The sequence below is a fragment of the Mirounga angustirostris genome, unplaced genomic scaffold (genome assembly GCF_029215605.1).
Source record: "Mirounga angustirostris isolate CCGP_5_RB_7025 unplaced genomic scaffold, mMirAng1.0.hap1 SCAF_6, whole genome shotgun sequence".
NCBI lineage: Eukaryota > Metazoa > Chordata > Mammalia > Carnivora > Phocidae > Mirounga > Mirounga angustirostris.
The window spans coordinates 116,331,149-116,358,447 of record NW_026991714.1 but is presented as its reverse complement, the minus strand read 5'-3'; the positions used below and the strand labels follow the sequence as shown (position 1 = coordinate 116,358,447).

Here is a 27,299-nt window from a genome sequence, read left to right as displayed (position 1 = left end):
TGCTCAGAGTGGTGCTCCTGCCAGGCAGAAAAGAAAGCAGGACTTGCCACCAGGTGGAGACCCGCTTCCCAGACATGGGGAGCCTGTCTCAGGCCTGTCTCTTTGCACCTCCCCAACAGTGAGTGTACAAAGCCGGGGACTTGACGCACCCACCACCTGACATGGAATGAACTTATATTTTCATTTAGTTCAGCTTATTACTGAATGGGTACCACAGTCAGACCCAGTTCTGAAGTTGGGGGGCGGGCGGGCTGCGAGCCAGGAAAGTGGGAATGAAGTGTGGAGGAGGTGCAGGTGAATACAGAAGACTTAATAAGATCAGGTCACAGCAGTAGGAAAGCTGACCACCCACGGGAAGCTTCCTTCTATTAACATCTCTTTCAGGCCTCAGCCCACCACCTATTAGAAAGCCTACCAATTACTCCCGCCAGGCAGCCGGCTCCCCAGGTGCCCGTCCTAACTCCTGGAACATTCTTGCTGTGGAATCCACATCTTCTTTCCCAGGACTTTCCCCGCCCCCTCCAAGAGCCATCACCAAGCAAGCCTAACTCCTTCCCCACATACCCCAGCCTCCCGCCTCCTCAAGCCCGCTGATCTCCTCCAGACAACACCTAGTTCAGATTTGTATTTCTTGTCCTGCCCCCCCTCTGGCGGCCCCGCTTCCCGCCGTACACGGACAATCTCTTGTCCTGAGAGCGGCTGGCATCTGACTCACCTCGGTGCCCATTTGCAGCTTGCCCACAGTGACATTCAGCCAAGCCTGTGGAAGCCAGAGCTGACTGAAGTCTCTGCGTCCCAGAAACCACTCTCAGTATCAACTCCGGTGTGGCCTCCTCCAAGAAGCCTCCCTGGAATCCCCAGGTGAGTCCCCCTTGCCCCTGTAAACTCCCAGAGCACCCCTGGTCTAAGAAACGACGCCACGGGTAATCGCCCCAGTCACACTGGGAACTTGGTGAGAGTAGAGACTACGCCTCATTTTCCGGGGGTCGCCGGAGCCTAACCCTAGCGCCTTCCAGGAGCCTGGCGCTGAGGCAGGAAGGAAGGGTAAAGGGTGAGAACAATGAATGGGAGGCTAAGTGAGTGAATGAACGGATGCATGGGCGAGGGGATGGCAGCTGAGGTAGCCCCAGTCCCCAGACGGCTAAAACAGACACCAAGCCAGTGGAGTGAGAAGCAGGAACGCGCGACCCCTACCATGTCCGACGCGCGTCCCCAGCCGTCGGAGCGTCGGGGGCGGGGCGGGGCGGGGGCGGGGCCGGGCTTGTGGGGTCCGGTCCGGTCCAGCCGGGCGGGGGGCGGGGCCGGAGCGGGTGGGGGGCGGGGGGCGGGGCCGGAGCGGGTGGGGGGCGGGGGGCGGGGCCGGAGCGGGTGGGGGGCGGGGGGCGGGGCCGGAGCGGGTGGGGGGCGGGGGGCGGGGCCGGAGCGGGTGGGGGGCGGGGGGCGGGGCCGGAGCGGGTGAGGGGCGGGGCCGGCGGGGGAAGAGGCCGCTGCGCGGGTCCCGGCCAGGTGCCGACGTGCGCGAATCCACCGCACCAAGGCTCCTGGAACTCGCAGCCCTCCGCCATGCCCTCCTACACGGTCACCGTGGCCACCGGCAGCCAGTGGTTCGCTGGCACCGACGACTACATCTACCTCAGCCTCGTGGGCTCTGCGGGCTGCAGCGAGAAGCACCTGCTGGACAAGCCCTTCTACAACGACTTTGAGCGCGGCGCGGTGAGGGCGCACGGCTGGGACAGGGCTGGGATCACACGGGGCCCCGTCGGGGCGGCCGAGACCGAGGCCGGGAAGCCCAGGACCCCGTCGGGGCGGCTGGGACCCAAGTTCGGGGGCGGGAGGCTTCCACGGTGAGGCCGGCGGGGCGCCGCGCTTCTCCCCTGGGAGCAGGAGAAGGTACAAGGTCTGCTGTCCATTTCACAGATAGGGACCCCGAGGCTCTGAAAGGTCCCTTAACTGGGCAAGTACTGTGGCCAGCGCTGCTTGTGCCCCATTTCGTAGGGCTCCTTCCACAAGTCGTGGGGGTGGGAGTGGGGGGTTGTGCGGGTCTTTGCCCTGCTGTGAAGCACAGATGGCACCTCGAGCCGCCTTGAGCTGTGGGGAGAAAGCACAGGTGTGGGAGTTCAGAGACGTGGGTTGAATCAGGGCCTGACTGCTGGCTCACTCTGTCTCTTCACTGGACCTCAGTTTCCCCAAATGTAAAACGGAAGGGATAATTTCAGGCTGGTCCAGGAATCTGGGTGAGCACAAGCCCAGCTGCTGGCCCAGAGTGATACTAGCAGATGTCTTCACACCTGGGTAGCTCACATTCTCAGGACAGGTCCCCAGAGGAATTTGGAGGGAAAGAACAAGAGAACTCAAGCAGGAAGCCTTTTGCAACCTGGAGATTGTCTGACTCCCAGCGGAGTATACACCAGGGAACACTTCCACCCCAGGTATGAGGGCTCAGTGGAGCAAGAAGAGGAAGGAGGGCTTCTCCTCTCCCCTTCTCACTAGATACCCTGGAGCTGTGGGAGTCCAGGGAGTGAGGGGAGCCAGTGTTTACTGTACTTCTAGTCTGTGCTGCCAAGTACTATATAAGGACATGCACAGGTGGCCCCATTTAGAAGTGAGTTCCTGATGCTGACCTGGGCATGAATTCCAGCCCTGTGGTTTTCTCGGTGAGCATGGCAGGTCATGGTCCTCACCGACCATTTAGTAACTTGCCCAGTCCACTGCCAAGTGCATAGGAAGTGCTCATTGTATGATTATTGTGACAGCCAACACACTTCAGGTAGGTGCCCAGGGAATGTTCCCTTCCATCACCCCCCAGCTCCTGAGCTGGACCAAAAAGACTTAGACTTCACAAAGCAGTCTTCTTCTTTTCACTATTTAGTTGATTATTAGGTTGAACCATATGAAATTGCTTATAGTTGACAATTTTTGATAAAACTGGGAATTTCATATGGTTCAACTGAATACTTCTTGGATAAAATTCATGAATTAGGTTTTAGGTCTGTAGAGGCTGCAGTAAGTAAGTAATAGTCCACTCCTTTTCCCACTTCCAAACTCAAAAGTGGGCTTGATTCCTCCCCAGGAGCTTCAAAACCTTGTTATTAGCCGACATGGCACTTAGCCAACTTCAGAAGTTAGCCTGGCTCAGCTCCCTTCAAGAAGAGTGAGGTGTTGAGTATAAAAACAACCATCTGTTGTTTGGTTTCCCCCAATAGGGAACTGGCCCTGAGAACAGTGGTGCAGGAGGGAGGGCCGATGAGACATCCACTTGGGAGGATGACACCTTCTGCCATTTCTGAAGCACCTTCATTTATTTCCATTCTTTCATGGTTCCCCAACATCTCAGGAAGGAGGATTGGGTACAGACTACTTCCCTTTAATAAGCAGGCCGCAGTGGGCCCCATCCTCCTCTACACACACACACACACACACACACACCAGTGTGCTCATGCTGTGCAGCATAGGGCACCCCACATGTGGCCTCTACCCGAAGGAGACACTGTGGTGTGGCCATAACAGGGTCATTGGAAGAGGGGTGAAAGCACTGTTCTGTTCATTATTTCCCCACCTTGAGAATTCATTCAAATGACACTATGACTAAACACCTTGGTGAGAGTTCCAGAAGCAAATTGCAGGAGAGGTTTGCATGTCACATTTCCACTGGGGTGAGAGAGAGCAAGTCAGAAGGGCTGCTGGGCTGCAGGGGAATCAGCTGGTTCCTAAAGGCTCTGAAAAAAATCCACTTTTAAGAAAGTTCCTGTTGGTGCAAAGTTACTTCACACTTTGTCTTGCACAGCCCAGAACTACTTCCTCATTTTCCAGCCAGTGGCTCTTTAAGGCCAGTCTGTCCCTGTTGGGTAAAGGTGAAAAAGAAACCTTAGAGAAAATACTTGCTGTAGAAGAATGGGCCATTTTATTTGGAAAAGTGTTCTAATCGTTATGGTTAGCAGTCACAGTCACAGCAATAAAGGCTGTTACCAGGCAGCTAGTTCAGCCATTTCCGGGTCTTTGGCAGATCAACACCCACATACCTCTGTGCAGAATTCAGTCAAACAGTAGGACTGATTTCTTCTCCACAAATTGAGTTACAGATCCCCAATTATTCTCATCAGAGTTCCACATACTGATTCAGGTGAGGACTGGGAATTGAAGTCCTCTGAAGGTGAGAGTCTCCTGTACATGGTCACACCCTCAGGGGCTCACCACTGCCTGCTTAGGAAAGAGCCCAGAGACTGGCCCGAGGCTGGGCAAATTTGGCAAATTGATTTGTTTCCTTACTTCTGTCAACTGAAAGCAGGTCAAGTCAGATAGGATGACTTTTATAGATCCGAAGATCTCTGGGAAATCTCAGTTGAGCCATTTCATTTTCATTCCAAGACTGCACTCTTAGGAAAGCTAGGGACAACACAGAAGTGTTTAATATATTGTCCCTGAATGTATTCAGTGAGTGTAGAGCAGTCTTACAACTGTATATACTTCTCATATATTCAGGCAATGTTAACCTTATTAATCTCTTTATGAAGAGAACACTCCAGAATACCTCCTTCTCAGTAATAAGAATATACTAATGAAGAATAAACATGTCCTGAACCATGAGAGACGATGGACTCTGAAAAACAAACTGAGGGTTCTAGAGGGGAGGGGGGTGGGAGCATGGGTTAGCCTGGTGGTGGGTATTGAGGAGGGCACATTCTGCATGGAGCACTGGGTGTTATGCACAAACAATGAATCATGGAACACTACATCTAAAACTAATGATGTAATGTATGGGGATTAACATAAGAATAAAAAAAAAAAAGAATAAACATGTCCTTATGAACTTCCATCTCTATCCCCCAGTCTTCCCTCTCTGTCCTCTCTTCCCTGGATTCTGCTTCCTGTTTCTCATTTTCTTCCTTTCTCTACTTCCCAGTCCCCGCCATACCCAATGTCCCCCATTTCTCTCTTCTTTTCTGCTCCAATTTCTCCCTCTCACTCTGTCTTCCAGTCCCCCCCAGTTCCCTCTTCTCTACTCCACACCTCCTCCTCTCCCTGCCTAGCCCCTCATTAGCTTTCGCCAAGACGAACATCGCAGGTTGGGCCTCAGAACTGTCTTCTGTCCATGCTCCAGCAGAGAGATCCCTCTCCCTGTCACAGCAACAACAGGGATCTGGAACAGAAACAAATGAGACCTTTCTAAAAATGCTCATATAAAGATCAAATGAAAAGTGATCAGCTAACACAATGATGAAATATTCAAAAGCCTTAAAACTGTATACCCAATAAAGAGTTGAAAGCAACAAGTGAAATAAAAAAACTGGCCCTTCTGTGAGATGAGGCTGGGGAATTGCATGTTTCCCTGCCTGCATGTCTCTCTCTAGCATCTGACCATTGCACCTACCACCTCTGACCCAAGGAGCTCCAGGCTCTAACCACCTCCTTCTACGTATGCATTCCCCGCCTAAGGGGTCTTGCTCTCTCAGTTCTATACAACTAAATGCCTTACCCATTCCTTCCCCTCCCCATTGATCTCACCTCTGAAATCTTACCACCTGGCCTACTGATGCCTCAGCTCAGGGGTCTCCATTCTCTCCCACACCCAGAAGTCACCCCACAAGAGCTGTGTCCTTCCTTTCCTCTTCTCCTCCCAGCTCCTCGGGTCATCCATCCCCTCACTGGGACTCCTCTCCAACCCTGCACCCTGGGGCTTCCTGACTTCTTCCCAAGGGATCAGCACCCTGCAGTACAGATAGGCTCCCCAGCTGAGGTCCCACAGGCCTGGGGTCAGTGGTCTTTGTGACCTCACCTATGAATTCTGTTCCCACCAGACACACTGTGGAGTAAAAAGGTTCTTTCACTCTGCAGGAGGGTGCATTCCGGTAGCACAGATGTGCTTGTGTACCTGTTAGGGACCAAAAAGTGTCATCCCAGAGGCCTGGCTCCTTGGTCCTCAGAAATGCTCTAACAAGAACCCAGGCCCAGACCACAGGGCACAGGGAGGAGACTTCCGCTTTCTGACCACAAGTGTCTGGCATCTTCAGTAACCACAACATGTGAGCTGCTCACTGTGCTCAGAGCCAAGAGGTTTGCTAAAAATACCCAACTTCCTATTCCTCTTAAGAAGTTCTCCCTGGGGTTCCTCTAGCAGCTTGGTAGGAGAAGGATGGAGATAGAGACGCATGGGGTCATATGCAGGATGAAAACCCCTCCCCTCCATTTACTTCACTATCACGCTGAGAACTCTAGGTTCTGCCACCAAGGAAAAAGCTCAAGTATTGGTGAAATCTGGCTTAGAAAGTACCTCAGGAGGTTGTGGAGCAGAGAAGAGGGAACTGGGGGGACTGGAAGACAGAGTGAGAGGGAGAAATTGGAGCAGAAAAGAAGAGAGAAATGTGGGCCATAGTGGGGCTTGGACTCCAGGGCACCGCACACAGGCCTGGGAAGGGAAGAGGTTGATAGGTGTGGCCCAAGGGCCAGCCTAGAGGGGCTGTGGCCAGACCTGGCGGTCATGGTCACCGATTGTTACACCTAAAGTCCTACATTTTGCTAAAGAGAAAAGAACCTAAAATCTACCCTCTTAAGGAAGACCCGCAAAATCGAGAAGCACCGAGTCCAGGGTTTCCCAACCCTGCTGGTGTATAGAACACCCAATGCAATACTTGAGCTCTCTTCCTTCCTTTCCCTCTGCCATTGAGAGTTGCAGACACACAGGTTACCCCAAAGCCTCAGGAGGGTTGCCCAGCACTGCCACCATGCCTGCCTGTCTCCTCGAGTCAGGAACCTGGCAGCAGGAAGCACTGAGCAGCTCAGTCCCAGGGACCTGGTGGGCAGGCTGCCCATGGCCTGCAGTGGTACCTTCTAGCAGCAAGACCAGCCTCAGCCCACCACTGTGCCACAGATGTCATGGGTGTTGCTTATCTGATTTTCTTGACCTCTCTGTGGCTAAGTGAATAGCAGATGCCCTAGGATGATGTGCATCTATGCAACTTCACTTGCATTTGAGCCTCCCCATTTTCACTCAGTTATTTGTTCCCCAGAGAACAAGAGAGACATGGAGTGGCTGTGCTAGAAAGGTCTGGATTAGAATTCCGTCTCTGTCAATGAATAGCTGAAGTGGGACTTAGTAAGCTTCAATATCTTCATCTGTGACACAGTCATGACTGCCCCTCATCCTCACGTCATTGTGGGGGTCTACAGCAATTGTCAGCAAGCCCTTCGTAAGATGTAAAGGGCTGCCCAGCATGCAAGGTCTAGTTTGCCCTCGCCAGCCTTTAGATTGGGAAGGCCAGCAGCCGCCCTGCCCTCATTGTGAGCAGGGGCAGCTGAAGAGGACCCTCACCAAGCACAGCCTAGCAGAGGGCACCCCTGCTGGAGTCTCCCCTCCTCCAGCCTGACCATGGGCAGACAGCAGAATGTCCCTCTCTGAGCAGCACCATCCATCCCTTACTCACGAGACCTCCATCTCCATTAAGGCAGAGGCCAGGATTTGTCCATCTCTGCCTCCCAGGTGCAGCACAGAGCCTTGTGAGGGCAGGCATTCGGCAGACATCTTGGCTAAATGAACTAAGGGGTGATACAAAGGCTCAGGAAACCCCCAGACAACCTGATTTGCCTTTTTCTCCTCTCAGGTTGATTCTTATGTCGTGACAGTGGATGAAGAACTGGGCGAAATCCAGCTAGTCAAAATCGAGAAGCGCAAGTACTGGCTCCATGACGACTGGTACCTGAAGTACATCACGCTGAAGACGCCCTGTGGAGATTACATTGAGTTCCCTTGCTACCGCTGGATCACCGGTGAGGGCGAGATTGTCCTGAGAGATGGACGCGGTGAGTGGCTCAAGCCCCTTCCACTCCCTGAGCTTCCCAGGAACCAGGGGGCTTGCAGGCCCTCTTTCCTCCAAGAACTGTATTCATGGGAATAATAACACTGCTGCTCTGTGCCTCGATGCACCTGCAGGTGGTATGACCTTCCTCAGGGGAGTAATAAACCCCACACTCAGAGGGTGGGGTGGGAGGCCCCCAGCCACATGCTCAGCTGTCTTCCCTCTGGGCTGCAGTCCTTCAGAGGCAAGCTTATGACTCCCTTTTTGTCAGAGGGTCCCTCATAGCAAGTACCTGCAGGACATCTCCTTAGACAGGCAGTTCTCCAGGTGAATTCTCCAGTTCTCCTCTCTGTGGGCTATAGTGGGGCTTGGGCTCCAGGGCACCCCACACAGGCCTGGCAAGGGAAGAGATTGATAGGGGTGGCCCAAGGGCCAGCCTAGAGGGGCTGTGGCCAGGCCTGGTGGTCATGGTCACCGATTGTTACACCTGAAGTCCTACATTTTGCTAAAGAGAAAAGAACCTAAAATCTACCCTCTTAAGCAAGACCCTCAAATGTGCAGACCCCAATCTGGCACTTCTTTGGGAGAGCATTCCTCATAAGAGACAGGCAGTTGGCCTGATGCGGAGGAACAGAGAGCGGAATGGATGGCAAAACTCAGCTAAGGCCACTGTTCCCGTGAAAGACTCCCCCTTGCGTAGTAGCCTCTTAACATGTGAGAGTCAAACCCATGCCTTGGCAAAATTCTGTCTGGTTCAAGTCATGGCCCTTCAGTTTGCTCACACTCTAAACCCAGAATGAGAAGTCTTCAAAGCTGTGTACCACTGGAATAACGAGGAGGACAGATGTTTTACCCGTGAGATGTTTAATACTTCCTAGTCGACAGTGCATTCCTATCACTAGATCATTCATTCTTTACAGAGTTCAGTGGGGTAGGTAAAATGGGAATGATTACTACCCCCATTTTTTAGCTAAGAAAACCAAGACAGAGGAGGAAAAATTCTTTTCTACCTAGTGTTCTTAAACTATCAGGCCACATCCCATTGTTTCTCACATGGAATTTAAGAAACCAAATTCCAAAAATATTTCTGAGCTGAATGATTAGAGCTAGAAGGATTTTTGTCTCCTGACCTCATGCCAAAAAAAAAACCCACAAAATTCACTCTGTCTTGTAGTGGCCAGAATGTGAACAGTTGTGGATAGGGTTCTTCTCTTTCTCTAGTATTGGAAAAACACTAGCTCCAAGTCTCCCTCCTGCGTACAGTCCTTCTTCCCACAGATCCTGAATCCCTTTCCAGCAAAAAAACATATGGCACATTCAAATGAGGATGTTTAGAAGGTGTAGGTCAGTGTGCAGAGGAACACACCAATGTGCAGGCCATTAGCACTGCTAGTCCAGGTGGGGTGAGGGGAGGGAAAGAATGCCAGATTAATCCCAGAAGGGGAGTGCCCTTGAGACAGAGCTCCCTTGAGAGTAGTTGTGGCCCCCACTAGAGATGCAGACAGCCTGGGGAAACACTCTCCTCATTCTCCCATGCCCTCCTCTCTCTGGTCAGGCTTCCCAGTGGCTGAACCCAATGTGAAGCCCATTGTTGCAATTCATTCCAATCAAGGACAAGATCAGGGCCTTCAGGGACAGGACAAGGTGAAGGGTAGATCTGGAGGGACACATAGAAGCTGTCCATCCAGTATGTTCCACTTGTTGATTGTTGTGTAACAGTCTGAGTGGTTTTAAATAGCCTTTTTATTTTGCACATGATCTTATAGGTCAGAGATCTGGGAAAGGCTCAGCTGGGGCAGTTCGTCTGTGAGCCATGAAGCATCGGCTGAGGGGGAAGGACTAGAAGGCTCACTTCTAAGACGGTTCTTCTCTCACATGTCTAGTGCCTAAGGGCTCCTTGGCCTCTCTTTCCACCTGGAATCTCATTCTTCAAGCCTTTTCTATGGCGTTGGGCTTCTCACAATTGGGTGGTCACAGGGTGGTCTTATGTGGTGGTTGGCTTCCAAGAGTAAGTACTCCAAGAGACAGAAGGTGGAAGCTGCCAGTCTCTCCTGCCTGAGCCTGGAAGCTGGCAGAGGGTAACTTCCACCATATTCTATTGGTCCAAGCAGTCACAGAGCCTATCCAGACTTAGAGGGGACACAGACCCGCACCTCTCAATGGAAAGAACGTCAAAGAATTTATGGCCATCTTTAATCAACCACATAGCACAACAACCAATCTTGGGACAACTGGAAATGAAGGGGCCCAGCCCACAAGCGACATGGTAACCTCTGCCATCTAATACTTCACCACGGCACCTGGCATGAACATAATGGTCAGAGGGCCGTCACTGTGGTCCCAGGATCCAGAGCAGCTCTGTGAAAAGACAACTTCAGTAAGGCACTCATATCAGTGTTTTGGAATCAACCCCTTCTCCCGAACTCTGGGGCATTCAGTCTAGGTCTTGTCACCTGAGGTCACCTGCTATGTTCCCAAAGGTTCCATCAGCCACCAGGGTGGAATGTCCAAGAGAAATGGAGTTTATGCCTTTTGACACTTGGTATGTGCAGTTCCACATGTTCTGACTTACTCATACCACTGAAACTGAAGAGACCCAATTTCTCAGAGCCAGGTGCCTAAGAGGCTGTTTCTTTGAGGTGGATTAGAGATGATGAATGTCGAGTGCCTATAACAGTGTCTTGTACAGCCAGTGACAGCTGTTGTTACAGTTAATACTCATCTTGCCTTCAGTGGCCTCCGGCCGCCCCTACTGGATGGCTTTCCATCCCCACTGGAGAACAAAGAGGTGCTCCATTGATCCTCCTCTCTGGGCCCCAGTTCCCAGCCCTGGGCTGGAGCTGCCTCAGCCAGAAGGGACTCTGAGTGTGGGCTAAGAACTGTTGGGTGTTGGTCTGAAAGTAGACACTTACAAGCTTTTTATAGCAACTTGCAAGAATTATTCTATGATTATTGCATCTTATACTAAAAACAGGGCTTGTGTTTTGAATGTCTTTGGGTTTTTTTTATTTCATTTTTCCAATAGTTAATTTTTATTATATTTTGCAAAAATATCAGTCTGTGATGGAATGGAAATTTTAAAAACCACAGAGAGCTGGAGAAGCACTATTATAGGCCCCCTTTTCAGGAGATGCTCTGGAATCCTACTAGTCTGGGCTCCCACTGTGTTCACAGGCTTTACCTTAAATAACAGTATAAAGGGTAATCATGAACCAGCCTGTCCTACTCTAAAGGCCCTGAGCAGCTTGACCCTGCCCTTAAGCCACTTACCCCACTCCTGAAATGAGAACCAAGACACCTTTGAATCTGCGCTAAGAGGGAGGAAGAAGCAGCTCAGGTCCATCATGATTATGAGGACAATAATATTAATTATTGTTCCACCTTACTGGGTGCCAAGCACTGTGTGAAGTACTCACTAAATCCCCATCATGACCCTAAAAATAGGCATTATTTTCCCCATTTTACATGTGAGGAAGCTAAGGCAACTTGCTCTATGCCCTGTGCCTGCTGGAGAGTCAGGGAATCATTGGCCTGCCCCCATGATGCCTGACAAGAACCAAGCCTGGCTCATGTATCTGGACGTGATTCTCAGCGCCCCGAGGGCCCCCGGCTTGCTGAGTGAACAGGCAGAAAGAGAGGGAACTGCGTTTGTCTTTTATAATGGGAGGGGCTAAGAACACAAGATTTGAATCTTGTGTTGAAAATCCACTAATTAGGTGTGTGACCTTGGGCAAAGTTCAAATGCAAAGCTGTTCAACCTCCCTAGACCCCAGTGTCCTCAGTATGAGTGGGGGTGGGGGAAGGGGCTGTTCTCGGGTAGGTAAAGATGGTGCATGGGTAGGGTGTGGGAGGGGAACCCAAATACTGGACCTTGTTACCTTCGTGGCTCTTCTCACAATCCTGTCCTTTACTCACAGCAAAGTTGGCCTGCGATGACCAAATTCACATTCTCAAGCAGCACAGACGTAAAGAGCTGGAAACACGGCAAAAACAGTATCGGTGAGTTATGACATCAGACCGAACGTCCATAAATAAACTGTGCCCACGGGTTATGGCCGACCACTGCTGGTAAATGATGGCCATGCCACCAGTTCCCTGGAGTGCTCCCCAACCCCCAGCTCCCCCTGACCACCACTCCAGGGAGAGATGGTAGAGCATTATGGAAAAAACTTGAGGTCAACCATATCGGCATTTAGGAGGAATGGGGCAGCCAAAGCTTGGATTTACATTAATGTTCTTTCACCTCCCATGGTAGAGATTACCCCTCACTTCTTATGTCTTCTGATAATAATTCGATTGTAAAAGGGACATATAATCTACAACAAAACTGACAAATCTTTAACAGACCAAGAAAAAAGAGTGAGAGAACTCAAATTATTAAAATTAGGAACCCTCCTACACTGTTGGTGGGAATGCAAGCTGGTGCAGCCACTCTGGAAAACAGTATGGAGGTTCCTCAGAAAGTTGAAAACAGAGCTACCCTATGACCCAGTAATTGCACTACTAGGTATTTACCCCAAAGATACAAATGTAGGGATCTGAAGGGGTACGTGCACCCCGATGTTTATAGCAGCAATGTCCACAATAGCCAAACTATGGAAAGAGCAAAGATGTCCATCGACATATGAATGGATAAAGAAAATGTGGTGTATATATATATATATGTATATATATACACACACACACACACACACACACACACAATGGAATATTATGCAGCCATCAAAAGGAATGGGATCTTGCCATTTGCAATGACATGGATGGAAGTGGAGGGTATTATGCTAAGTGAAATAAGTCAATCAGAGAAAGACATGTATCATATGACCTCACTGATATGAGGAATTCTTAATCTCAGGAAACAAACTGAGGGTTGCTGGAGTGGTGGGGGGTGGGAGGGATGGGGTGGCTGGGTGACGGACATTGGGGAGGGTATGTGCTATGGTGAGCGCTGTGAACTGTGTAAGACTGTTGAATCACAGACCTATACCTCTGAAACAAATAATACATTATATGTTAAAAAAAAAAAAGAAGAAGAAGATAGCAGGAGGGGAAGAATGAAGGGGGGGAAATCAGAGGGGGAGATGAACCATGAGAGACGATGGACTCTGAAAAACAAACTGAGGGTTCTAGAGGGGAGGGGGGTGGGGGGATGGGTTAGCATGGTGATGGGTATTAAAGAGAGCATGTATTGCATGGAGCACTGGGTGTTATATGCAAACAATGAATCATGGAACACTACATCAAAAACTAATGGTGTAATGTATGGTGATTAACATAACATAATAAAATAAAAAAACTTAAAAATAAGAGAGGGAGCATCAGTACCCACTTCACACAAATTAAAACGAATCAAAGGGAATACTATAAACAGCTGTACACCAACAAATTAGATAACTTGGGTAAAATGGACAAATTCCTAAAAAGACAGAAGTGACCAAAACTGACTCAGGAATAAATAATCTGAATAAAACAATCACAAGCAAAGAGATTGAATTAGTAATTTTGAAACCTCTCACAAAGAAAAGCCCAGGCCTAGACGGCCTCGCTGGTTAATTAATAGCAATCCTGCGAAGTTCTTCCAGAAAACAGAAGAGGAGGGAACATGTCCCAACTCATTGGATGAGATCACTATTATACCAAAATCAGACATATCATAAGAAAACTATACACCAATATCTCTTATGGGTATAGATTCAAACATTTTCTACAAAATACTAGCAAACTGGATCCAGCAGCACGTAAAAGGCATGATACAATATGATCAGGTAGGATTTATCCTAAGTATGGAAGTTTGGCTTAACATCCAAAAATCAGGTATGTAATGCACCATAAAAATAGAGTAAAGAAAAAGAAACACATGATAATCTCAGAAGACACACAAGAGTGCATTTGACAAAATCCAACACCCTTTCATAATTGAAAAACACTAGAAAAATAAGAATTTTTTTTTAAGATTTTATTTATTTATTTGACAGAGACACAGCGAGAGAGAGACACAAGCAGGGGGAGTGGTAGAGGGAGAAGCAGGCTCCCGCTGAACAGGGATTTCCTCCCCCCCCCCCGCCCGGGGGCTCAATCCCAGGACCCTGGGATCATGACCTGAGCTGAAGGCAGAAGCTTAACGACTGAGCCACCCAGGCGCCCCTGGAAAAATGAGAATTAAAGGGAAATTTCTCAACCTGTTAAAGGGATCTGTAAAAAAAAATTTACAGTTAACATCATAATGGGAAAAGACCACATGCTTTCCTCCTAAGGTCCAGAAACAAGATAAAGATGTCAGCTTTTGCCACTTCTATTCAATATTTGTACTGGAGGTTCTAGCCAGGGCCATTAGGCAAGAAGGGACAAAGGACACCCACATTAAAGAGCAATAAGTAAAACCGTTGCCATTCACAGATGACATGATCTTCTATGTGGAAAATCTTAAGGAATTCACCAAAAAATTATTGGAACAGGGTACTGGGATCGAGCCCCCAGGGGGAAAATCCCTGCTCAGGGGGGAGCCTGCTTCTCCCTCTGCCCCTCCGCCACACCCCCACCCCCACCCCCTGCTCGTGCTCTCTCTTGCTATCACTCTCTCTCAAATAAAATCTTAAAAAAAAAAAAAATTGGAACTACTAAGCCAGGAAGATTACAGGATACAAGGTCAATACAGTTCCATGTGCAATAGCATCAAAAGGAATAAAATATTGGGCGCCTGGGTGGCTCAGTCGGTTAAGCGTCTGCCTTCGGCTCAGGTCATGATCCTGGAGTCCCGGGATCGAGTCCCGCATCGGGCTCCCTGCTCGGCGGGGAGTCTGCTTCTCCCTCTGACCCTCCCCCCTCTCATGCTCTCTCTCTCTCTCTCAGTCTCTCTCTCAAATAAAAAAAAAAAAAAAGGAATAAAATATTTGTAAACTTAACAAAAGAAGTCCAAGACTTATACAATGAAAACTACAAAACATTGTTAAAAGTAATTAAAGAAGACCTAAATAAGGTGAAAGACCTCTTATGTTCATGGACCAGAGGACTTAATATTATTAAAATGGTTAATACTCCCCATAGCGGGGCGCCCGGGTCGCTCAGTCGTTCAGCGTCTGCCTTCGGCCCAGGTAATGATCCCAGGGTCCTGGGATCGAGCCCCGCGTTGGGCTCCCTGCTCCGCGGGAAGCCTGCTTCTCCCTCTCCCACTCCCCCTGCTTGTGTTCCCTCTCTCGCTGTGTCTCTCTGTCAAATAAATAAATAAAATCTTAAAAAAAAAAAAAAAATACTCCCCATAGCAATGTACAAATTTAACACAATCCCTATCAAAATCCCAGGTGACTTTTTTGCAGCAATTGACTAGCTTATCTTAAAATCCATATGGAAATATGAGGAACTCAGAATATTAAAACAATCTTGAAAAAAAAAAAAAAAAAACCAAAGTTGGGGAACTCACATTTCCCAATATCAGAATTACTACCCTGCTGCAGGAATCAAGACAATGTGGTTGGTATAGGCATAAGGCTAGATACATAGAGCAATTAAATAGAATTGAGAGTCCAGAAATAAGCCATGGAGGCAGCAAGACAGTTCAGTGGAGAAGAAAATAGTCTTTTCAACAAATGGTGTTGGTCAACTGACTAGCGACATGCAAAAGAATGAAATTGGACCCTTACACCATGTACAAAAATTAACTTAAAATAGATCAAATATGTAAATGTAAGAGCTTAAACTGTAAAACATTGAAAAAGACGGGTCAACTTTCATAACCTTGGATTTGGCAAATGATTTTTAGATTTGACAAAAGCATAAGCAACAAAGGAGAAATAGATAAACTGATGTCACCAAATTTTAAAACTTCTGTGCTTCAAAGGATACCATCAAAAAAGTGAAAAGACAGGGCGCCTGAGTGGCTCAGTCGGTTGAGCATGCAACTCTTGGTTTTGGCTTAGGTCATGATCTCATGGGTCATGGGATCAAGCCCCACATTGGGCTCCACACTTAGAGGTGGGTCTGCTTGAAGAGGCTCTCCCTCTACCCCTCTCATGCTCTTTTTCTCTCTCCAGCTCTCTCTCTCAAATAAATAAATAAAATCTTTTTAAAAAAGTGAAGGACAACCCACAGAATTGGATAAAATATATGTGAATCATATATCTGATAAGGGACTTGTACCCACAATATATAAAGAGCTCTTATAAATCAAGAGTAAAAGACAATCTAATTTAAAAATGGAGAAGGACCTGAATAAACATTTTTCCAAGGAAGATATACAAATGATCAGTAAGCACATGAAAAGATGCTTGACATCATTATTCATCAGGGAAATGCAAATCATTACCACTTCACACTTACTGTGATGTCTAAAATAAAAAAGTTAGATAATTACAAGAGTTGTGGAGGTGTGGAGAAATCAGAACCCTCATACACTATTTGTGGGAGTGTAAAATGGTGCAGCTGCTTTAGAACACAGTCTAGTATTTACTCAAATTATCTTTATTTAAAGATTTATTGACTTATTTTAGAGACAGAGCAGGAGTGGGAGGGGCAGAGGGAGAGAGAATCTCAAGTAGACCCCATACTGAGCATGGAGCCCAATGTGGGGGGCTCAGTCTTACGACACTGAGATCACGACCCGAGCAGAAACCAAGAGTTGGACGCTTAACTGACTGTACCACCCAGGCGCCCCAAGTTTCTCAAATTATTAAATAGAGTTACTGTATGGTCCAGCAATTCCACACCTAGGAATATACCTAAAAGAAGTGAAAACATATGTCCACACAAAAACTTGTATATGAATGTTTACATTATCCATAATAACCAAAGGTGAATATAACCCAAGTGTCCATTAACTCATGAATGTATAAATAAAATGTGGTATGTCTATACCATGGAATATAGTTTGGCCATAAAAAAAAGAACAAATCAACACTTCTCCAGAGAAAATATATGAATGACCAATAAGCACCTGAAAAGATGCTCAACACCATTAATCATCAGGAAAATAGCAAATCAAAACCATAATAAAAACTACCTCACACCTACCAGGATAACTCGAATCAAAAAGACAGACAATAGCCAGTGCTGGTGAGGATGTGGGGAAACCGGAGCCCTCATATATTGCCGGTAGAATGTAAAATGGTGCAGCCACCTTGAAAAATAGTTTAGCAGTTTCTCCAATCTTAAACAGACTTACTACTAGCAATTCTACCCCTTTTTTCTTTTGCATGTGGTATCATGTGGTACACAAGAGTAATGAAAATAGGTGTCCCTCTACACACATAGCCCCACACATGCAAACTTGTATAATATTCATAGCAACGTTATTTATAATAGCCCAAAGGTGGAAACAACCTAAATTCCATTAACTGATGAATGGATAAACAAAATGTGGTATATCCATATGATGGAATACTCCTTGGCATTAAAAAGGAATGAACTATAGATCTATGCTAAACTATGGATGAACCTCAAAAACATTATGCTAAACAGAAAAGTCATTTACAAAAGACTACATACTGTATGATTCTATATATATGAAATGTCTAGAACAGGCAAGTCTGTGAACACAGATTAGTAGATTATTGATTTGCCCAGGGCTGGCAGATGGAGATGGGGAATGGGGAGTGACTATTAATGGGCACAGGGTTTCCTTTTGGGGTGAAAATATTCCAAAATTAGAGTTTGGTGAAGGTTGCACAAGTCTGTAAGTATACTAAAAATCCTTTAATTGGATACTTTTAAGGGATGAATTTTATTGTATGTAAATTATATTTCAGTATAGCTGTTTTTGAAAACAATACATGATCTAGAGTGCTCATCAGGGAAATGGTCAGTGGGCTGTATCCAGCCTGTAAATTTCTCTCATGGCCATTTTGGAGCCCTAAGTAAACAGGGTTCTTATTCCCCAGGTTTTCTCAGTCCAGCACCTGTCTATCATCAAGGCATCTTTCATGTCCTACTTTGGCTATTGGAGACATTTGAATTTGTGACTCCTTCCAAGGGGGAGGAATGGAAGGAATTGTGCTAAACAATCAGCATGTTTACCTGGGCTGTGGAGGGGCTTTTGGGGACTGATGACCATTACACCTTTTCACGTATTCCTCTATAGTGTAGCTTCTTACAAGGAATATGTAGTATGTCAGGTTTTTTTAATCCAATAAAGCAAAAGAAGGGGAATCAATGAATGGCTGTTACACAGAGCAACACGGGCAAACCTGACAAATACGGTGTTGATCACTGGAAGCCAGATACGGCTTCCGTAGAGTTTGGAATTATATTGTTTATGGAAAGTTATATAGCAGTGGAACAATAAATAATAGCAAGGAAATGATTCTCATAAAAGGGAGGATGGTGATTGGGGGAGATTGAGTGGGGAGCAGGTGCAGTGGGGGGGTACTGGTAACATTCTGATTCTCGGTCTGGATGTTGGTTATAGAGATGTTTTGTTCATTTTTCCACATGTGTCTGTACGTATATATTCATACACACACATACATACATGTATTTATATATTTGATTTTATAATAAAATGTTTAAAACTTTTATGTCTTTATATCAGGTGAAGGAAGGTAATCTGATTTGACTTGAGTAATGTTAAAGATTTATGAATTTGTGATTTGTTTTAAGACACTTGAGTGTGAGCCTCTCAGCTTAGACACCCTATGATGCGTTCTGAGACTTTTGTATTTGGTACAGCGCACAAGGCATTGTCTGAGAGCTCTGCACCACCCTTCCCATCTTAAAGGATTGTTATTTCTTTTTTTTCTGAAGTAATTTATTTCTTCCCACTTTATTTGTTATTTTATGTAAATTCAATTAATTAACATATCATGTATTATTGGTTTCAGAGGTAGAGGTCAGTGATTCATCAGTCTTATATCCAGTGCTCATTTTATCATGTGCCCTCCTTAAAGTCCATCACCCAGTTGCCCCATCCCCCCACCCCCCTCCCCTATAGTTGTTTCCTATGATTAAGAGTCTCTTATGGTTTTTCTCCCTTTCTGGGTTTCGTCTTGTTTTATTTTTTTCCTCTCTTCCCCTGTACTCCTCTGTTTTGTTTCTTAAATTCCACATATGAGTGAGATCATATGATAATTGTCTTTCTCTGATTGACTTATTTCGCTTAGCACAACAACCTCCAGCTCCAGCCACATCATTGCAAATGGCAAGATTTCATTTTTTGATGGCTGAGTAGTATTCTATTGTATATATGTACCATGTTTTCTTTATCCATTCATCTGTCAGTGGACATCTGGGCTCTTTCCATAGTTTGGCAATTGTGGACATTGCTGCTATAAAGATTGGGGTGCAGGTGCCCCTTCGGATCACTACATGTGTGTCTTTGGGGTAAATACCCAGTAGTGCAATTGCTGGGTCATAGGGCAGCTCTATTTTCAACTTTTTGAGGATTGTTTTTTCTATGTTCCTGCCTCAGCTTTCCTCCCCACTTCAGCCACCCCTATCAAAGCCCCAGCAGTGATCACTCCATGTATTTTTGGCCCTGTGGGAAGAAGGAATCTTAGATTGTGGTGATGCTAAACAACTTTCAGAGAATCGGGCTAGTTTTTGTCCTGTTAGATGAGTAGACAGCAAGTTTTATCAGTTCCACTGTAATTCAGACTAAGATATTAACGGCTGATAAAGTAGTCTACAGGCATGTTGTCTTAACTCAGTATTTTCCAAAGTACGCCCTGGAGTAGTGGTCCCAAAACTTTGTCCCCATGATAAGACAAGTTCGGGAAATCACATCCCCCTCCTGGAGGTTCCCAATGCATATAAGCTTTGAGAATTCTGAGAAGTTCTGTGCTGGTGAACTGTGCTTAATTTTTTTTAGCCCAGTGTTTCACAAGAGAATCTGACATACGATTCTCAACATCCTGCAGAACAAGTACTCTGTGGAGCACCCTTTGGAAAATGCCCCTTTCCTAGGGAGCGGTGGATTCAGTGGTGTGTTTGTCTCACAGGGATAGGGTTTGGCACGGTCTAGAGAGATGGGCCAAGAGCTTTCTGGTGAAGCAGTTTTCCCCCTTCTTAGATCTAATCGTCATTTTTTCTTCCTCCTTCCACTGATCGGTCCTTTTCAGATGCCTCCCTCTGCTTCCGTTCAGGAAATACTGAACTTTGCATCATCTGCATAATCTAGGGGTTCCTCTTTCACATAAGCTCTCGGAGTTCTAGGTGAGAGTTTGGAGGTAAAGTAAGCATAGTCTCCAGTCTGTCAGAAAGCTGCAGGTCCAGCTGGCCCTCATCCCTCAGTCAGCCAAACAGGGAGATGGAGAGGCCCACACAGGTCATCACCCACTGCCCTGTTCTCACTGTGAGTGCATATACCTAGATGATGCGCTCCGACAGAGCAGCGTATAGTGTGGTGGTCTGTGATCTATAATATGTAATCACTTCGCAACTTGCTTTTTTCACTCATTATTCTGTTTTGAAGGGCAGTCAGTTGACATAGGTGTCATCCATTCATTTAGCTTCTGTACAGCACACCATTATATGAATGAACCGCCAGGCTCACCCTCGCTCCGGCTGATGCACAGGTGGACCGTCTTTAATTCCCGGCTGTCGCAAGCCACCCCTCAGGGAGCTTTCTCGTACATCTTCTGGTGCTGTCATGGAAGAGTTTCTCCAGGGAATATTCCTAGAAATAGACTTGCAGGATTGCAGACCACATTTTAAGTTTTCTAGATATTGCCAGTTGTCTTTTAAAGAGATTCTGCCAGTTTTCACCTCCTAGCAGCTGTTTTTGAGGGTTGCAATTTCCCTGCATTGTTGACATACTTTGCATCTTGAGACATTCTCATGTGGGTCAGTCTAACGTCCTGAAATCATATCTCATTGATTTCCTCATTCTTAAATTGCCACATATTTCTAGCTGTGTGTGAATTCAGCCATTCCCCTACTGATGGACATTCAGCTTGTTTCTCACCTGTCTGTCTGCCTTTGGCATTACCAACAGTGTTACTGGAAGCAGTCTTGGACAAGCCACTTGATGTCCTGGTGCTTTCATTACTGTCACATTAAGTTCCAGAACTCACATTGGTGGGTCTAATTTGCAGTTTCATTTTAAGAAATACTAACAAAAATCCTGTCCCACAATTTTATAGTAATTTTCGGTGCAATTTTCCAGTTGCATGTGTATACATATGACATACCTGGTCATGCCGATCTTTTCTATTTTTAACAATCTAAAAATCCCTAAGTTGGACCCCTTTGTGGTCTTAATCTGCCTTTCCCTGACCACTGGTGAGTTTCGCCTCTGTGCATTGTCTCTTCTTTGGATTGCCTATGTGTATGCTTTATTTTTGTCTTATGATTAATCTAAAGGAGCTCTTTGTATATCAAGTTAGTATCCTTTTGTTATAAGTATAGCATATGTCATCTGTCTTTTGTTGCTTTTGTCATAGAAGATTTTAGTTCTTTGTTTTCTTAACTACATGTATTGGTTTTCCTTTATTGCTTTTGGGTTTCCTGCTTTGCGTAAGAAGGCCCTCCCCACCCCAGTGTTACATAAATACACCTATATCTTTGTCTAATACTTTTGCGATTTAGTCTTTAAACATTTGGCTCTTAATTCACCTGCCATGTGTTTTTATACGTGATGTGAAGCAGGGCTCAAGCATCCCCAGTATCACTTACTACGGACTGCATTCCTCCCCACTGCCGGGGGAGGATGCCCACCGAGCGCAGAGCGGGCCCAGGATGCTGGTTCTGAGCACGGGCTCTGAAGCCAGTCTCCAAGCTCTGCTCCCACTTACGGCCACTCACTCCATGTGCTGTGAAAGTTGTTTAGTCTCTGTGTGCCTCACCCCCTCAATCTAGAAGATGGGTGAAAGAACAGTACTATCTCACAGGGTTTTGAGAGAATTAAATAGATTAAGCCATGAAAACACATAGAATAGTATTCGGCACTTAGAAAGCACTCGGTAAGTGTTAGCTAGTTTTCTGTCACATTTACATATTTTCTTGGGGCTGTTTCTGGACTTCACGTGTTAGTTCGTTTTTCCACCCTGTAGCCCCACACCATGTTTTGATTATTATAACTTTCTAATATATGTTAATAGCTCTGTCAGTACCTCACTGTTCTCTTTTAAGATTTTCATGATGACAATAGCTTTGAATTACATAAAAATGTGTTATGTACTGACGTGCTGACATTCAGTCCCCCCACCCCCACCGAGAACACAATGTGCCTTTCCCTCCATCTAGATCTTATGTAATGACCTACCGTAGAGTTTCTAATTTTTTTCTTTTTTTTCTTTTTTTATTGTTATGTTAATCACCATACATTACATCATTAGTTTTAGATATACTGTTCCATGATTCATTGTGCATAACACCCAGTGCTCTATGCAGAACGTGCCCTCAATACCCATTACCAGGCTAACCCATCCTCCCACCACCCCTCCCCTGTAGAACCCTCAGTTTGTTTCTCAGAGCCCATCGTCTCTCATGATTCGTGTACCCCTCCGATTTTCCCCCCTTCATTCTTCCCCTCCTGCTATCTTTTTTTTTTCCTTAACATATATTGCATTATTTGTTTCAGAGGTACAGATCTGAGATTCAACAGTCTTGCACAATTCACAGCGCTTACCAGAGCACATAACCTCCCCAGTGTCTATCACCCAGCCACCCCATCCCTCCCATACCCCACCACTCCAGCAACCCTCAGTTTGTTTCCTGCAATTAAGAATTCCTCATATCAGTGAGGTCATATGATACATGTCTTTCTCTGTTTGACTTATTTCGCTCAGCATAATACCCTCCAGTTCCATCCACGTCGTTGCAAATGGCAAGATCCCATTCCTTCTGATGGCTGCATAATATTCCATTGTGTATATATACCACTTCTTCTTTATCCATTCATCTGTCGATGGACATCTTGGCTCTTTCCACAGTTTGGCTATTGTGGACATTGCTGCTATAAACATCAGGGTGTATGTATCCTTTCGGATCCCTACTTTTGTATCTTTGGGGTAAATACCCAGTAGTGCAATTGCTGGATCGTATGGTAGCTCTATTTTCAACTTTTTGAGGAACCTCCCTACTGTTTTCCCGAGTGGCTGCACCAGCTTGCCTTCTCACCAACAGTGTAGGAGGGTTCCCCTTTCTCCTCATCCCCTCCAACATCTGTCATTTCCTGACTTGTTAATTTTAGCCATTCTGACTGGTGTGAGGTGGTATCTCATTGAGGTTTTGATTTGGCTTTCCCTGATGCCGAGCGATATTGAGCACTTTTTCATGTGTCTGTTGGCCATTTGGATGTCTTCTTTGGAAAAAATGTCTGTTCATGTCTTCTGCCCTTTTCTTGATTGGATCATTTGTTCTTTGAGTGTTGAGTTTGATGAGTTCTTTATAGATTTTGGATACTAGCCCTTTATCTGATATGTCATTTGCAAATATCTTCTCCCATACTGTCGGTTGTCTTTTGGTTTTGTTGACTGTTTCTTTTGCTTTGCAGAAGCTTTTTATCTTGATGAAGTCCCAATAGTTCATTTTTGCCCTTGCTTCCCTTGCCTTTGGCGATGTTTCTAGGAAGAAGTTGCTGCGGCTGAGGTCGAAGTGGTTGCTGCCTGTGTTCCCCTTTAGGATGTTGATGGACTCCTGTCTCACATTGAGGTCTTTCAGCCATTTGGAGTCTGTTTTTGTGTGTGGTGTAAGAAAATGGTCCAGTTTCAGTCTTCTGCATGTGGCTATCCAATTTTCCCAACACCATTTGTTGAAGAGACTGTCTTTTTTCCATTGGACATTCTTTCCCGCTTTGTCAAAGATTAGTTGACCATAGAGTGGAGGGTCCATTTCTGGGCTGTCTGTTCTGTTCCATTGATCTATGTGTCTGTTTTTGTGCCAATACCATACTGTCTTGATGATGACAGCTTTGTAATAGAGCTGGAAGTCCGGAATTGTGATGCCACCAGCTTTGCTTTTCTTTTTCAACATTCCTCTGGCTATTCGGGATCTTTTCTGGTTCCATACAAATTTTAGGATTATTTGTTCCATTTCTTTGAAAAAAGTGGATGGTATTTTGATGGGGATTGCATTGAATGTGTAGATTGCTCTAGGTAGCATTGACATCTTCATAATATTTGTTCTTCCAATCCATGAGCATGGAACGTTTTTCCATTTCTTTGTGTCTTCCTCAATTTCTTTCATGAGTATTTTATAGTTTTCTGAGTACAGATCCTTTGCCTCTTTGGTTAGATTTATTCCTAGGTATCTTATGGTTTTGGGTGCAATTGTAAATGGGATCGACTCCTTAATTTCTCTTTCTTCTGTCTTGTTGTTGGTGTATAGGAATGCCACTGACTTCTGTGCATTGATTTTATATCCTGCCACTTTACTGAAATCCTGTATGAGTTCTAGCAGTTTTGGGGTGGAGTCTTTTGGGTTTTCCACATAAAGTATCATATCATCTGCAAAGAGTGAGAGTTTGACTTCTTCTTTGCCAATTTGGATGCCTTTTATTTCTTTTTGTTGTCTGACTGCTGTGGCTAGGACTTCTAATACTATGTTGAATAGCAGTGGTGATAGTGGACATCCCTGCTGCGTTCCTGACCTTAGGGGGAAAGCTCTCAGTTTTTCCCCATTGAGAATGATATTCGCTGTGGGTTTTTCATAGATGGCTTTTATGATATTGAGGTATGTACCCTCTATCCGTATACTCTGAAGAGTTTTGATCAAGAAAGGATGCTGTACTTTGTAAAATGCTTTTTCTGCATCTATTGAGAGGATCATATGATTCTTGTTCTTTCTTTTGTTAATGTACTGTATCACATTGATTGATTTGCGGATGTTGAACCAACCTTGCAGCCCAGGGATAAATCCCACTTGGTCAGGGTGAATAATCCTTTTAATGGACTGTTGGATCCTATTGGCTAGTATTTTGGTGAGAATTTTTGCATCCATGTTCATCAGGGATACTGGTCTGTAGTTCTCTTTTTTAATGGGGTCTTTGTCTGGTTTTGGGATCAAGGTAATGGTGGCCTCATAAAACGAGTTTGGAGGTTTTCCTTCCATTTCTATTTTTTGGAACAGTTTCAGAAGAATAGGTATTAATTCTTCTTGAAATGTTTGGTAGAATTCCCCTGGGAAGCCATCTGGCCCTGGGCTTTTGTTTTTTGGGAGATTTTTGATGACTGCTTCAATTTCCTTAGTGGTTATAGGTCTGTTCAGGTTTTCTATTTCTTCCTGATTCAGTTTTGGTAGTTGATACATCTCTAGGAATGCATCCATTTCTTCCAGGTTATCTAATTTGCTGGCATAGAGTTGTTCATAATACGTTCTTATAATTGTTCGTATTTCTTTGGTGTTGGTTGTGATCTCCTCTTTCATTCATGATTTTGTTGATTTGGGTCATTTCTCTTTTCTTTTTGATAAGTCTGGCCAGGGATTTATCAATCTTATTAATTCTTTCAAAGAAACAGCTTCTAGTTTCATTGATCTGTTCTACTGTTCTTTTAGTTTCTATTCCATTGATTTCTGCTCTGATCTTTATTATTTCTCTTCTCCTGCTGGGTTTAGGCTTTATTTGCTGTTCTCTCTCCAGCTCCTTTAGGTGTAGGGTTAGGTTGTGTACTTGAGACCTTTCTTGTTTCTTGAGAAAGGCTTGTATTGCTATATACTTTCCTCTTAGGACTGCCTTTGCTGCATCCCAAAGATTTTGAATAGTTGTGTTTTCATTTTCATTGGTTTCCATGAATTTTTTTAATTCTTCTTTAATTTCCTGGTTGACCCATTCATTCTTTAGTAGGGTGCTCTTTAGCCTCCATGTATTTGGGTTCTTTCCGACTTTTCTCTTTTGATTGAGTTCTAGTTTCAAAGCATTGTGGTCTGAAAATAGGCAGGGAATGATCCCAGTCTTTTGGTACCGGTTGAGACCTGATTTATGACCTAGGATGTGATCAATTCTGGAGAATGTTCCATGGGCACTAGAGAAGAATGTGTATTCCGCTGCTTTGGGATGGAATGTTCTGAATAGATCTGTGAAGTCCATTTGGTCCAGTGTGTCATTTAAAGTCTTTATTTCCTTGTTGATATTTTGCTTAGACGATCTGTCCATTTCAGTGAGGGGGGTGTTAAAGTCCCCCACTATTATTGTATTGTTGTCGATGTGTTTCTTTGCTTTTGTTATTAATTGCCTTGTATAATTGGCTGCTCCCATGTTAGGGCCATAGATATTTACAATTGTTAGATCTTCTTGTTGGATAGACCCTTTAAGTAGGATATAGTGTCCTTCCTCATCTCTTATTACAGTCTTTGGTTTAAAATCTAATTCATCTGATACAAGGATTGCCACCCCAGCTTTCTTTTGGTGTCCATTAGCATGGTAAATGGTTTTCCACCCCCTCACTTTCAATCTGGGGGTGTCTTTGGGTCTAAAATGAGTCTCTTGCAGACAGCATATCGATGGGTCTTGTTTTTTAATCCAGTCTGATAGCCTGTGTCTTTTGATTGGGGCATTTAGCCCATTTACATTCAGGGTAACTATTGAAAGATATGAATTTAGTGCCATTGTATTGCCTGTAAGGTGACTATTACCGTATATTGTCTGTGTTCCTTTCTGGTCTATGTTGCTTTTAGGCTCTCTCTTTGCTGAGAGGACCCCTTTCAAGATTTCGTGTAGGGCTGGTTTTGTGTTTGCAAATTCCTTTAGTTTTAGTTTGTCCTGGAAGTTTTTTATCTCTCCTTCTATTTTCAGTGACAGCCTAGCTGGATATAGTATTCTTGGCTGCATATTTTTCTCATTTAGTGCTCTGAATATATCCTGCCAGTCCTTTTTGGCCTGCCAGGTCTCTGTGGATAGGTCTGTTGCCAATCTAATGTTTCTACCATTGTAGGTTACATATCTCTTCTCCCGAGCTGCTTTCAGGATTTTCTCTTTGTCTCTGAGATTCATAAGTTTTACTATTAGATGTCCGAGTGTTGACCTATTTTTATTGATTTTGAGGGCGGTTCTCTGTGCTTCCTGGATTTTGATGCCTGTTCCCTTCCCCAAATTAGGGAAGTTCTCTGCTATAATTTGCTCCAGTATACCTTCTGCCCCTCTCTCTCTTTCTTCTTCTTCTGGGATCCCAATTATTCTAATGTTGTTTCGTCTTATGTTATCGCTTATCTCTCGAATTCTGCCCTCGTGATCCAGTAGTTGTTTATCTCTCTTTTTCTCAGCTTCTTTATTTTCCATCATTTGGTCTTCTGTATCACTGATTCTCTCTTCTGCCTCGTTTATCCTAGCAGTTAGTGCCCCATATTTGATTGCACCTCTTTAATAGTCTTTTTGATTTCTACTTGGTTAGGTTTTAGTTCTTCTACTTCTCCAGAAAGGGTTTCTCTAATAACTTCCATGCTTTTTTCAAGCCCAGCTAGTATCTTTAAAGTGATGATTCTGAACTCTAGATCTGACATCGTACTAATGTCCGTATTGAGTAGGTCCCTGGCAGTCGGTACTACCTCTTGTTCTTTTTGTTGAGGTGATTTTTTCCGTCTTGGCATTTTGTCCAGAGGAGAATAGATTAATGAGAGAACAAAATCCTAACAGGGTAACAACGTTCC

The 27,299-nt window shown here is 45.2% G+C and overlaps 1 protein-coding gene across 4 annotated transcripts in view; it reads left to right on the top strand.

Moving 5' to 3' along the window:
• Window positions 1-712: 712 nt before the first annotated feature.
• The window catches only part of ALOX5 (arachidonate 5-lipoxygenase), a 74,929-nt gene continuing 48,342 nt past the window's right edge, over window positions 713-27,299 (top strand). For 3 of the 4 annotated variants that reach the window (XM_064594962.1, XM_045878312.3, XM_045878310.3), the window contains exons 1-3: window positions 1,468-1,713; window positions 7,596-7,794; window positions 11,708-11,789. In XM_064594962.1, coding sequence (XP_064451032.1) covers window positions 1,564-1,713; window positions 7,596-7,794; window positions 11,708-11,789 — 431 coding nt within the window. In that variant the 5' untranslated portion in view covers window positions 1,468-1,563. Of the gene's footprint in view, window positions 862-1,467; window positions 1,714-7,595; window positions 7,795-11,707; window positions 11,790-27,299 lie in introns of those variants that run through there. The other variant, XM_064594963.1, reaches the window with a different exon arrangement.